This window comes from Pleurodeles waltl, chromosome 6 (assembly GCF_031143425.1).
Source record: "Pleurodeles waltl isolate 20211129_DDA chromosome 6, aPleWal1.hap1.20221129, whole genome shotgun sequence".
Taxonomy (NCBI): domain Eukaryota; kingdom Metazoa; phylum Chordata; class Amphibia; order Caudata; family Salamandridae; genus Pleurodeles; species Pleurodeles waltl.
Genome location: NC_090445.1, coordinates 26,698,158 through 26,711,347, shown reverse-complemented (window position 1 = coordinate 26,711,347; position 13,190 = coordinate 26,698,158). Strand labels below are relative to the sequence as shown.

Below are 13,190 nucleotides of genomic sequence, written 5' to 3'. Positions count from 1 at the left end.
GTCCAACTTTGGTGGAGGAAAGAGCTTGCCTCCCCACTCAAGACAGTACCCCCGTACACTGCGTGTTTTGCAGTTGCCAAGGCTTGTTGGTATAGTTCCACAAAGTTCTTCATGCACTTCCAGCGCCCAGCACTCCTTCCTGTGACACACAGCCTCCTGTGTGGTTCTCCGGTGACATGGGATCCCTTTGTGTAGTGCTGCATGGGCCACCTTTTGCACCATCTTTGTCCTCGTGCTGTGGGATCTCTGTGCGGTGCTGCCTGGTCTTCTGAGGGCTCTCTGAGTTGCTGAGAGCCCCCTCTGTCTCTGCCTCCTGGGTAGAAGCCACTAGGTTCCTCCTGGTCCCTGGCAGTGCCATTTTCCGGCGAGCTTTGCGTGTGCCAAGGCTTGTTGGCGGCATCCAGTGACGCAAACCAGGCTGCAATCATCCATCCGGCGTGGGACATCATCTGCACCAACCAGGAACCCACATCCGTCTTCTTGGGTGCACCTTCATCTGGGTTAGCAGGGGCTCCTGTTCTCCCTGGACTCTTCAGTGCTTCTTGGACTTGGTCCCCTTCTTCCACAGGTCCTCAGGTCCAGAAATCCATTGTTGGTGTCTTACAGTCTCTTCTGGTTCTTGCAAAATCTTCTATGACATGCTCTTGTGTGTTCTAGGAAAGTTACTGTGATTTACTCCTGATTTCCTGGGCTCTGGGGTGGTGGGTTTTATTACTTATCTTTGGTGTTTTCTTACACTCCCAGCACCCCTCTACACACTACACTTGCTTAGGTGGGAAAATGACTTTCGCATCCCACTATTTTAGTATATGATTTGTGATCCTCCTAGGCCCTTTTCTAACAATTATGATTTTCACTATTTGCACTGTTTTCGAACTGTTTTTACAGCTATTACTGCAGTCTAGTGTATATACTGTGTATATTACTTACCTTCTAAGGGAGTATAGTCTCTAAGGTATTTTTTGGCATTTGTGTCAGCTTCTTTCATGTGTGTGAGTAGTGTGTGACTAAAGTGGTATTGCATGAGCTTTGCATGTCTCCTAGTTAGGCCTTGGCTGCTCATCCACACTACCCCAAGGGAGCCTGGCTTCTAGACACTGACTATGTTTCACTAATAAGGGATAACTGGACCTGGTATAAGGTGTAAGTACCTTAGGCACCCACTACAAACCAGGCCAGCCTCCTACACACATGCCTCCCTCTTTCTCCTTAGAAATTAGGTGTCTTACAATCTTACAAACTACAGAGTACTAAAGATATTTGCATGTAACAAATCAGGAAGCCCAAGTAACCTTGGATGCGAGGTCGCCAAGGGAAACAAATAATCTGAAAGTGGCGGCCATGCGCAGGGGCTTTTGGTGCACACGCTGACTTCTAAGGGGCCGGATATACCACCAAAGTGAAACCAACAATGCGCACAAAAAGGAAAAAAGGCTGAAAAGAGAAATATTCTAGCCCCATCTAGTAGATGACAGAATAAAGCACAGTATTCAATCTAAAAAAAATCTTCAATGTGTAAAATTACAGTAACAAAATTGTAAGTAACTTTTTTGTTACCTTTTACACCTTCGCAAGGCAGGTCTTGCATATACATACACCCCTGTATGCCACCATATAGCTGCATACATGCAGAAAAGGGAGCACTTATCTGCTTTCAGGATTCCAATGGTTAAGGCGTCCATGTAGGGACTGAAAACAGTGATAGGCCCAAGAATACCTCCAGCGCCGGTTAGGAACCTAATTGTGGTTCTTGGCTCATAAGGCCTCCTTTTTGAACCGCTCCGCTGATGAAACTTAACGGTTCCTCTCCTGGAGATTGGCTTTTCTTGTAGCTGTAACTTCACAGAAAACTGATGGGCATGATGGGTTCCTGCATTCAGCTGCTCCCACATGCTAGGTTACATATGCAACCAAACCAAGAAGGGCTACTGAATCATTGGTCATTAGCAATGGGAAGTTGGAAAGATCTTCTGGTTGCAACACAGAGGGCAGAGAAGAAAATGGCATGGTGGAACTTGAACAATAACAGTAGGCAGACCATTTGTGCAACCATCTCCATCAGTGACCATCACCGCAGATGCATCCTCCATGGGATATGGGTCGCATACATGAGGAACCTCAACATCGGGGGTTGTGGAAAACATGGGAAGTAGTGCAACATACAAACGTGTTAGAGCTAAAGACAGTCTCCCTACCCTTAAGAGCTTTCCACACACAAGTACGGGGAAGGACTGTACATATCCAGATGGCCAACACAACCACAATGTTTAATCTCTACAAGCAAGAAGGGGCAAGGTCCTATACCGTCAAAACTAGCTCAAGACATAAGGAAATGGGCCATTCAGAAACAGACAACATGGATACCACTACATCTACCAGATGTACAGAACGTAGAGGCAGACGGGCAAAGCATACAAGCAACTTTCCCTCATTCATGGTAGTTAAAACAAATGGTCGAGGGAAGGGTTTTCTAAGAATGGGGTACACCGGAAGTAGATCCATTTGCAACACCAGAAAACGAGAAAGTGCCTGACCCCACGTTGGGCACCCACACCACCTATTCCTAGGGAATATAAACTAGTCAGGGAAATTTGCAGATGCTTTTTCCCCCAGAACCACCGATACCCCTCGTAATAAACAGGTGCAACAGTCGCACATGGCATTAATCTTGATACCCGAATAGTGGCCATGGCAAACATGGCTTACTCTCAATGCAGAAGGGTGGAGTTTATCATCCTGGAGAAATTTGGGTCCCGAAAACAGAGCTCTTGGCGTCTCTCCAGGGCAGTCCTGTATTATCTGGAAAAGATTAAACAAATCAGAAAGTGAAGTCAATTCTTTGTCTATTTTTCACGAGGGAACAAGGGCTCACCAGTAACAGAAGTCACCATTGCATGATGTATGGTCCAAACAATTCAAATATGTTACGCAAAGACCGATGTTTAATCAGACGGAAAGAGCAGGGCCCATTTAACAAGGGAAAGAGGAGCACCCTTGCTTTCTTATCTAATATATCTGCTAATGCCGCGTGTATTGCAGCCATCTGAGCACACATCCACACAACATTATTAAGTGGACGTTCAGGTTAACAAAGAAGCACAAGTGGGTCAAAGAGTACCGAAGCATCTGTTTGCAAGCACACTCATTTCAACCAATCCTCCAGAAATAAGGAAGGCACCACTACAAAATAAATGCACAGGTCGAGAAAAGATGCATGCTGCAAAACGAAATGGTTATTTACCTGTAGGTGTAGTTTGGCATCTACACCTTTCCTAGATTTACATGTGACCCTCACCGAAACATGAGGTGCTTTACGAACGAACTATGAAGGGAAAAATGATTTACACTTGTTCAAATCTGGAAGCCCCAAAAAAAGTTATTGCGAGAAAAAAGGAATCTAAAGATGGCCACGATGGGCGGGGGCTTCCAGCGCTCACATCTGATGCTTTACGAGGACACAAATAGACGAAAAGTGAGGTATTCCCAACCCAGCCACTAGATAGCAGAATAATGCACATTATGTGAATCCAGAAAATTCTTCAAGCTACAAAACTACACTATTCAGTATTTTCCATGCCCTTTAACTCCCTTTGCACACCATACTGTGACTTCAACGCTGCACTCCACCTAGCATACTCACCCGCTGAGCGGAAAACACTCTGGGGTCGAGCTAGTGTGCTTGTTCACGGTGGATCAAGGGCAAAATCACATCAGATCTCGCCACTTGAACTTCTTCAAAGAAAAATAAGTTGAAAAATGTCAGGACCAAGTACGAGATGACAGAATTATGCAGAGCATGTGAATTTAAAGCACTATATGTTACTAACTGATGTTTACGGGGCAGTGTTTCAGGTTCTAGCTTGGCCTGAAAATAAGCAGCTTTCCCACTAGAAAGGGGTCATAGTTGATTGCAGAATTATTGTGTTGTCATTTCCTTAGCATTTATCTGGTATTATTTCTATGTATTTTCCAAATATTTCCCATGTGAAGTTAGTTATAAGCCACATCTATTTGGGAATTTGTAATGGTTCCTTTTAGATGTCCATCCCCATGCCCACCATCTCATTTAGAATTCCTCTGTTTTTTCTTTGCACAGTGTCCTCATTGTTATACTAAAACCCAGTTGTTAATAAACCATGGATTGAGGTGGTTCTTTTCATAGCAGGTTTTTTCTTCGAATGGTGCTAGTAAATCTATCTGCGCCCCACTTTTATCTGCAGCCTGTTGAACGTTGCTGCTAAATACCAAGCTGTTGTGGTCAGTAGCTCCTCCCAACACCTTTCGTCTCTTCTTCCAGGGGCTTGATCCTCCAGGACCTCACGTTTGTGCATTTGGGAAATCCAGATCACATCGATGGGAAAGTGAACTTCTCGAAGCGCTGGCAGCAGTTCAATATTCTTGACAGCATGCGATGTTTCCAGCAAAGGTGAGTGTTGACGGCTCGCTGCCAATGCTTACGGAGGGGCACAGGGGGTGTGCTTGAAATGTACACGCATTTTTGGCAGAAGCGAAGCTGTGGCTGCAGAGCAAAGGTGAGAATGCCCAGACTTGCGACTTGTAAAAGATGGATGGTTGTCTCTTAGTTCAGGGTCTCGCTCTCCTTGTGTGCCATAGAACTGTTGGCCACCATCTTGTAGCTTGTGTGATCACATTCGCCATGCCCAGGCCTCTCGAGTAGCAGCTTCTTTCCATGACTGAGAAACCGCTTCCCAGTATTGCTGTCGATTATAGTGTTCTTATGTGGGCATGCAGTCTGATTGCGATGACCCAGGGTTCTCTGTTGACATGTGCCAAGGCCCAATATTGTCTTTAAGGAGGTCCACAGCAAGGGTACCTGAATACTTGCCATTGGTTTGTGCATTGTACCCTTGGCCACTCATTCGAATGTATGCATGGTTACAGTTGTAAGTCACAAACTTGTTCCTTGGAGGTCTCTTGGCACTGGTTAATATGCTGCCTAGGAAAGGAGTGTCTTTGCAGCTTTGCGGAAGATCATGTGGCTAGTAGCCAGCCAATGGCAGTCCAGCAGGGAGCGCCACAGCATTTGCACTAAGACTGCAAAACCTGTTCTCCTTTGTATTTAAGTATAGACCAGGGCAGATGAAGTTTTGTGCTTGGCTGCATAACGTATGCTTAGGGATGTCTGCGTGATATGACTGCAAAACATTTTGGGGCACGGCTGTAAGTGCAATGAAACACCCAGTTGGTTCTTCCCTGACTGGCAGCTTGTGAAGGGAACATCTGGTTAAAGTAATGTGTTCTTCATCTGAAATGCCTTTTTCAGTCTGATGCTTGCATTCTGGGACGTTTGCAGTCCACTGATATGGTTTGCAGGAAGAATTGCATCAGGGAAGTTAGAGTATCCATGTCTTATGTTAGTGATAAAATCCACTGCCAGTGCCTCGTTGCCAGTGTTGAGTATCATGTTTGCATTAAAAGCATTTTGACCTAAAAGGCAAGTGTAAGGATTTTGCCTAGGATAGCTTAGTCAATGTTGAGTTTAAGGAAGAGTTCTCCCTTACAGCTATTACTCTGCTTAAAATGTTCTGTAGGTCATACATTCTAGTATTGTTGCTTGAGATAATGTATACCTGTTTTTCTCAGTGCATAGTTGTCCCCCCGACCCCCTCAAGAGTTGTCAAAGACTGAGAGTAGAGCAGCCATGCAGACTTTAAAGAGGATTGATTTTGGGGTTGGGGGCGTGGTGCTCCCCAGCAGGTGAGCCTTCTTGTGAGAGAAAATAATTTAGTGCATGGTTTTAAGTGTAGAAGAAATCAGAAAAGGTAGTTGGAATGAGATTATCTGAGTGAGCATCCATTTCCGGTCCATCTAGAGGGTTGGACTGACAAACAGAATTGAACACAGAGAGGTAGTGAGCTCTTTTATCCCCATAACTAAGGGTCTTGTCTGAGAACCCCATCAAGGAGCTTTCAAAACCATGTTATAGGGGTTGGCAATTGTGCAGCATTGTGGCAGACCGTGCAACTTGGAATGTTGAGAGAGACTCGTTGGGGGAAACTACTCCTCTCGTATCATCCAGTCTGCACAAGTAAGCTTACCTTGTCCTGCGGGGCATGCTTACCGTGTCCTGCGGGGCATGCTTACCGTGTCCTGCGGGGCATGCTTACCGTGTCCTGCGGGGCATGCTTACCGTGTCCTGCGGGGCATGCTTACCGTGTCCTGCGAGCACGCTTACCGTGTCCTGTGGGCATGCTTCTCCTGTAAGCACAAGTACCGTGTCCTGTGAGCACGCTTACCATGTCCTGTGAGCACGCTTACCGTGTCCTACGAGCACGCTTACCGTGTCCTGCAAGCAGGAAATACACACTTGTTTCTGAAAGGGTAATAGCGAATGTTCCCAATACTTGGGTCTGCAGTGAGTATGGATAATGTTTTGAAAAGCTAGTGACCTGGTTTTGATACTAAGGATGGACATTGTTGTTGGAGGAGCTTATGAGCTGCTCTAACAGGCACCAAGTAGACATATGGATCTGGTTTTACTTAGGGTGTATGTTGGGTGTTAAGTGATGGGATTTTGTGAAGAGCATGATAGTGGTTTTCTGAGGAGTGCTAAAATGACTGTGAGGTGCATAGAAGTGTTTTATGTATTTTAGTGGAGCGTTGATGGTCTGGTGTTGGGAACATAAAAGAGCTGCTTGTGAAGGCTTGGACGAGTGTGTGTGTAAAGACCAACTAGTGGTGCTGATGGAATGGATGGCTCATGAGTACATTAAAGTACTGCAAATACTTGATCACACGTCACTTTTCTCACAAACCCATGTGGACTCTTAGCACCTTGCTCTTTCGTGTTTGTTACAGGCACAAAGAGTAAAAGCTGAATCTGTACTGTGAAGTTAAACACACCAAAAACAATTGGTAACTCTTGCCAAAATGTATTTGGATCAGTTTCATGTAAGCAGATTTGAAAAATGATTTGTTGAAACACTTATAAAATCTACCTTTCCTGTAATGACCTATAGTCTGGGGGAAAAACATATTGCCATAAATAGCTCCTTTCTGCTCAGTGCTTTTCATTTAAAAAAACTTATTGAGGAAGGAAAAGACCGTTCCCTTTTTCCTTGTTTAAACTGTCACTCTAATGATGCTGTGTGACCTGTCTTTCACTCAGTCTGCTGGTTCTGGCAGTAGGCTTTCTGATGTCAGCCCTGACCTGTAATAACTCATTACCGTCAAACTATCTTATTTTATTGTTACAGGCCATTAGATGTGTCATACCTCACCTGTCATGGAAAGTAGAGATTGCTTTTAGTACAGGAACTGCAGTCGCTCATGAATTATAAAATCATTTAACCCTAATGACTGCATCCAGAAATATGTTCAACTTTACAACTTTAAATATGCACACAATTTAAATATTTTCAGTGTTTTGCCATTTTTCACGTCCACTGAGCCCTACTTTCTTTCTGTGTATTTCTCCACTGACACATTGACACTAACCAGTAAATAGCTTGCAAAATCACTGATCCTGGAGTTATTAGTGTTAACTGTCAAATACATGTCTTAAATCTTGAATGTAAATTAAGTGTAAAAGAAATGCCTATCAAACTCTACTGGATTGTTTTCATTGTTACTTCTTGTAACTGAGCTGTCTGAGGGGCGTGGTTGAGGCAGCCCTGGGAGCTTTGAAGGGATGGGGAGGAGCGTGCGTACTTTGTTATGGGAGGGCATGTGAAAGTTTATCAAGATCATGTTAGGAGTTAAGAAGAGCGTGGTTCTCGGTAGTCTTGCAGCACTGGATGAAAAGTTCAGTCTTCATCTGCTATACATAATGCTTTATCTCATCCTGGTCCTGTCTTTTCAGGCACTACGACATCAAACGGAATGAAGAAATCATCTCCTTCTTCAATGACTTTAGTGACCACCTCGCCGAAGAGGCTCTGTGGGAACTATCTTTGAAAATTAAACCCCGCAACATAACGCGGAGGAAGACAGAACGGGAGGAGAAGACTTAGGAGGAGTCAGGAAGGGGGGTACCTGCTCCCCAGACGGCAGCTATTGGACAGCAGGAGGTGGCTGTTTGCACGTGTTACTGGAGCCCACCTTCCTGCGGCAGAGGGAGGGAGCACCAGAAAGTGGCAGGGTTTGGCAACCCTTCTGTGGACGCTGCTTTCTTCGTAGACACAGAGCCACGCAAGGGCGGAGGAGGCTGTGACCCTGGAGAGCTTCTTCTCCACCCCTTCCCACCATCCTCATCTTCACCAGATCTGAATGCTTCCCAAGTGCCATAAAAATGAACCCTGTCAAGGTATAAGGATACAGATTCTCCAGAGTCGCTCAGCTGGTGGCAGATGTGCTGCCCCAACCATTGTGTTTTTTGTTGTATTTTATTTTTGTATACATTTGCTTTTGTTACACTTGTACCTTACGCCCCAAAAAAGAAGATGGAACATGGACTGCTTGGTGGGTTCCTCACACCGTGACAGGGACCTAGGAGGACACCAGACTTGCTGATGCAGCCCCTGTCTGTCTTCCATGAGATGGTAGAGAAGAGCCGCCACCTCCCTTCGATAAAGAGCAGCGGTAATCTCATAATGAACTGGTTCCTCTCTTCAAAGACTTGACATGGAGAGGAATAAAAAGACTCAACGGTCCCCTCCACCACACCCCACCTCAACGCCTGCAGTGGCCCTAACTTTCTCCGCATAGCAGAGATGTTTCCTTGGAGGGAGCGTTGGCCTCTTATTGTTTACAACCCTTCCCCTTCTTCATCCCCTAGTTTTAAATGACAAGCGCCTTTTCGGGCTCTTGCGTCCATGGACCGGTGGCATTGGCTGCTTAGTCAGACCCCGGGGCTAGCGCCTTGCACACAGCATCCTTTAGAGAACGTCCGTTCTGTACATATGTGTTTCGATGGACAGTGATGATGTTGGTTTTATATTTTATTTTCATGCATGACTGAATGGCAAAGATGATTCTTTCAGTTTATTATGTGAAAGGACTAAGGCCTGCACAAGGTAGGAGTCTTGTTGTTGGTGGTGAGACTAGAAGTAGGTCCTGGAGGCCTTCAGCATCAGTTCCATGGTATTGGGCAGCTCCAGAAGGGAGCAAGAGAAGGTGGGCATGTCTCGGTAGCACGAGAGAGGTAAAAGTCCTGGCTCCTTTCAGTTAGTTGTGTCTGCCTTCAGCTTCAGGATGAATGTCTTTAAGCTAGTTTGGATCCTTCCACTCCAGCAGCTCGATTGTTGGCTGCCTGTGGACCCAGCTCTTCTGCTCATTCACCATGTTACAAGTGAGTTGTCGTCTTACATGGTAGGTGTATTTTATGTCGTAAATTTCAATCTTCCTGCTGTGCAAATTTCTCCTCCTCCTCCCAGCGGGGATTTCTACCTTTTTGCAAAATAGAATTTCTTTCCTTTGCTAAAAAAGTTAGCTGTCTGACCTGTGTAACATGTCTCCATTTTAAGAAGATTTAACCAGAATATTGAGGAAACTGTGGTGCAGCCAGCGCAGCTTGACATTTGAGTCATTTAATATTGCTGAGTTAGTGAAATTAGACTGTACCTATGTAAGGAACACACAGGCCGCTTGCCTGATTTTTCTAGTTTGCAATATTGCGACTTGCTTAGCATTCTGCGACTCTTAAAAAAAAAAAAAAAAAAAAAGAGAACCTTAGTGATTTGTTACAGAACAGAGATGAACAAAAGTTAGTCATTGGAAACTGTGCCAGCTGGGGAAGAACGCAGTGGCCATCTTTGCTGAGATGATGCGTATCGCGCAGGCATTGGCTTTTCCTCTCTCACAAGTGGCGGGCGGCCTGTTCTGATTTCCCCTTTGAATTATGGCCTTCAATTTAGGTGCAGCACCCAATAGACTTTGTTTTTAACTATTTTAATGCAACTTTAATGAGACCCACAGTTTGCCGGTGTCCAAGGAAGCTACCTCTGCTTCACAGTGTGAGGGACAAACATGACATGGCTACTAACCTAAGGTTTGGCTGATGTTGCAAATCCAATGTCTTGCACATAACCTCTACCCGATAACAAATTGACAGTCATTTCCTAGTACGCTTACCATTGTAATATGTTGCCATGCCATGAAAGGCTTTATTTACAATGCCAAAGTGCTCCATTTTACCACTCCGCATCCCATAATCTCCACCTCCACCGGGTTTTAATGGGCCTGCCGTAACATATTGCCTTTTGAGGACTCACTTAGACCTCGCTCTACCTTAATAGACAACATAAGCAGGCCCTCTGCCAGAATATTCTGCCCAGAGGATGTGCTGTGGCTTTTGTTTACTGCAGTGTTGTCCAGGTGAGACAGATTTTATTTTTTACCAGTCCCATATCAGGTAGTTGTCTGGTATAAGCAAGAGCACCTCTGTGCTTAGAACTATGTGTCTCGAATTATGCTCTGTGTCTCGAGAGCTTCTCCCCGCTCATGTTTGAATTTGTTGTGAAGTTGCCTATTTTATAGCAGTATTATTTGATTTTACAATGTTGTCCTGTCATTTCAGTATTTCATTTCACCGTCTTGTGCCTGTGTCTTTGTGCCTGTTTAAGGTCCAATACGCTCATTGTACTTCATTAGTCCTTCCATATTATCTCCAAGAGAAGCCCTCTCGTCTCCTCCGATGCCACTGTCGCGAGTCCTGTGGCCGCCTGGGCAGCAGGCACTGTAGGATGGAATTAGCCAGCCTTGTTTAGTCTGTGTAACGTGGCTTTACCCTCTGGGTAGAAGCAGAATCCTAGTCTGTGCAAAACCTCCATCTGTAAGTGGTTTCAGTCATTTTAACATTTCTGGCCGGTGTCCTTTGGACGATTACATTTATGGGGTCTGTAGGAAGATCCCTTGGGCCACAACACCGCAGCTGATACAATGACTGTTGCATCCTCCCGCCCCGGAATCATGTCTCAACACCTTATAAGAGAGCTGTCCTGTAAAGTAGACATCAACAAGAGATGTCCTTAGTGGCCGTTCAGGCTGCGAAAGAGATCAAGTCAATAGCAGCTCTTTGGGCTTTTTATATGGAGTAGATTCACACTCCACTCTGGACTTTTCAGGAGAGCCCCAATTTCACCTTACCTTTTATCTGCTACCACTTACCACCTCAGGCAACTAACTCATATTTTCAGCATTTCAAAATTGTAATTTTTATAATAAATAACAACAAAAAAAGAAAAAAAAAGTCATGCAAATAGAAGGCCAACAATCATGTTTACAATGCATGCTGCGGGTCTGTGTATTAAAGTGACAATCGAGCCCAGACTACCAAATGTGTGTTCTTGTATTTGTGCTTGTATTTTCTTTCAAACACAATTTCTAGAGTCTACCTCCTGAGCCTACACATTAGAGACCGCTTCCTTAAAAACCTCACGACGGCCATTTTATGGTGTTGGAAAGTGTTAGGAAGCAGTAATTCTCAGCTCCATTGACCTGAACCGGTTGTCATGTCCGAGCTCTGATTATAATTAATCACACTTGAGACAGGTTTTCATCACTTAATCAGAGTTTGGGTATTTTGCATTGTTGGAAATAGGTTTCTCCAGTATTGAATCTTTCATAAATTTGCATGCTTGAATTATCCCCATCGTCGAACTGGGAGTACCACTGGAATATTAATAGCAGTCCCATGTTAAACATGGCCCATAAGCAAGTAACACTAGAGAAGCCTATTTACATCTTTAAAAAAAGAAACACATTTCAGCTAATCATAGTAGAGATACACTTTGCTTGAGGCCACCATCCTTCAGATTTCTACCAAATGTCGTGTGCGAAGGGAAACTGTAGGAAGCTCTCTATGTAGTGCACCAAAATGAAATGCACTGTGCAGAGAGTCCAGTGGATCCTCAATTGGTGTTTTAGAGGCAAAAGTAAATAGGACAAATGCTCTGTATGTGGTAGTGTGGGTGAGCAATTAGGCTTATCAAAGAGTTGTGTTAAGCATTTGTTGTACTCACAGAGGCAATAAATGAGACACACTCGAAGAATAAATCTGAGACCAATTTAGAAAAATAACCCTGAAAAACTCTGAATAGGAGAACTTCGTTTTAAGGTAAGTAAATGTTTCAGGAAAATGCTTTACATTTTCAAAAGCCGATAGGGTGCAATTTTTAGAGTTCCCAGTGTTAAACTATTGAGGAAAACAAAGTTCACAAACAAACACAGGGTTAACAGTTACTTACGAAGCCAATCTCAGGGAGTTAACGTAAGTACTGGGATTGATTAGAACCACACCAACAGGTCGCACTAGATGGCACTGAGGTGGATGGGTGCAGGGGTGCAGAGGTGCAGTAAGGCGCCAGGTGCCCATTGATTTCCTATGGGAGTTTGGTGCTCATGAAGACAGGCTGCAGGCTCTGGCTAGGAAGCCAGTCAGGTACGACAAGCAGGTAGGTAGAAGACTTGAGATGTCCTGGAAGGTAGGTGCACCGTTGGGCCTTGTCTTAAGGCCCCAGGGGCGGCTGATTCAAGGGGTGTCCTTTGGGGTCTGGTTTTACTGTCTGGGACTACTCGCTGTCAAGAGGTCTGGCGTGTTGAGGCTGCTGGCATCATCTGGGAGTTCAGCAGGTGGTCAACCAAGGTGGATTCAAGCTCAGGGGAGCCAGGGACGTCATTGGCACCAGTGGCCCTCAGTTGGCATCAGGGACGACAAGTGAAGTGGTTGCTGTAGGTGTGCAGGCAACTTGGATGAGTCCAGGAGAAGTGACACTTGGGTGGACTGAGGCTCAGGACAGCTAGGTATCTGGGAAGAGAGATTATCTTTCTCTTGTTGCGTTGAAGCTGGTTCCCCAGTCTTCTTTCCTTTTCTCTTGGGGGGTTGGGGCTTTTTTCCAGGCTCCAACACCACTTTTTCACCCTGAGCCTTGCACTGTGCCCTTGTCTTGACACACACCAGTTCAGGGATACCCAGCATGCCTGCATTGGTTTTGAGTTCTACCTCAGCCCATGCTGAGGACTCCAGGTCATTTCCAAGCAAACAGTCTACAGTGATATTGGAGGAGACCATCACCTGAGTTGCTGCTTGTATTTTTGCATATTAGGGGGCCAGGCAGCCAGTGTGTCTAAGTCCACCCCACCCTCAGAGACTAATGTTGCTTCAGTGTGAACCCTGATTTGCTCTGGGCACACTGTTGATCCCACCTGGAGACTGGGTATTCCAGTGTTAGCTGGAGTAGAGTTTGAAGTGGAACCTTTCTTGGGACAGGCCTTGTCTCCAGTTTGGTGTC

At 45.1% G+C, this 13,190-nt stretch overlaps 1 protein-coding gene across 7 annotated transcripts in view; it reads left to right on the top strand.

Annotated features, from left to right (window-relative positions):
- RAPGEF1 (Rap guanine nucleotide exchange factor 1) overlaps positions 1–9,649 on the top strand; it is a 432,768-nt gene extending 423,119 nt beyond the window's left edge. For all 7 annotated transcript variants that reach the window (XM_069237096.1, XM_069237094.1, XM_069237093.1 and 4 more), the window contains 2 exons: positions 4,298–4,426; positions 7,823–9,649. In XM_069237096.1, the coding sequence (XP_069093197.1) occupies positions 4,298–4,426; positions 7,823–7,973 (280 nt within the window). In that variant the 3' untranslated portion in view covers positions 7,974–9,649. The remainder of the gene's footprint in view (positions 1–4,297; positions 4,427–7,822) is intronic.
- The last annotated feature ends 3,541 nt before the right edge of the window (positions 9,650–13,190 follow it).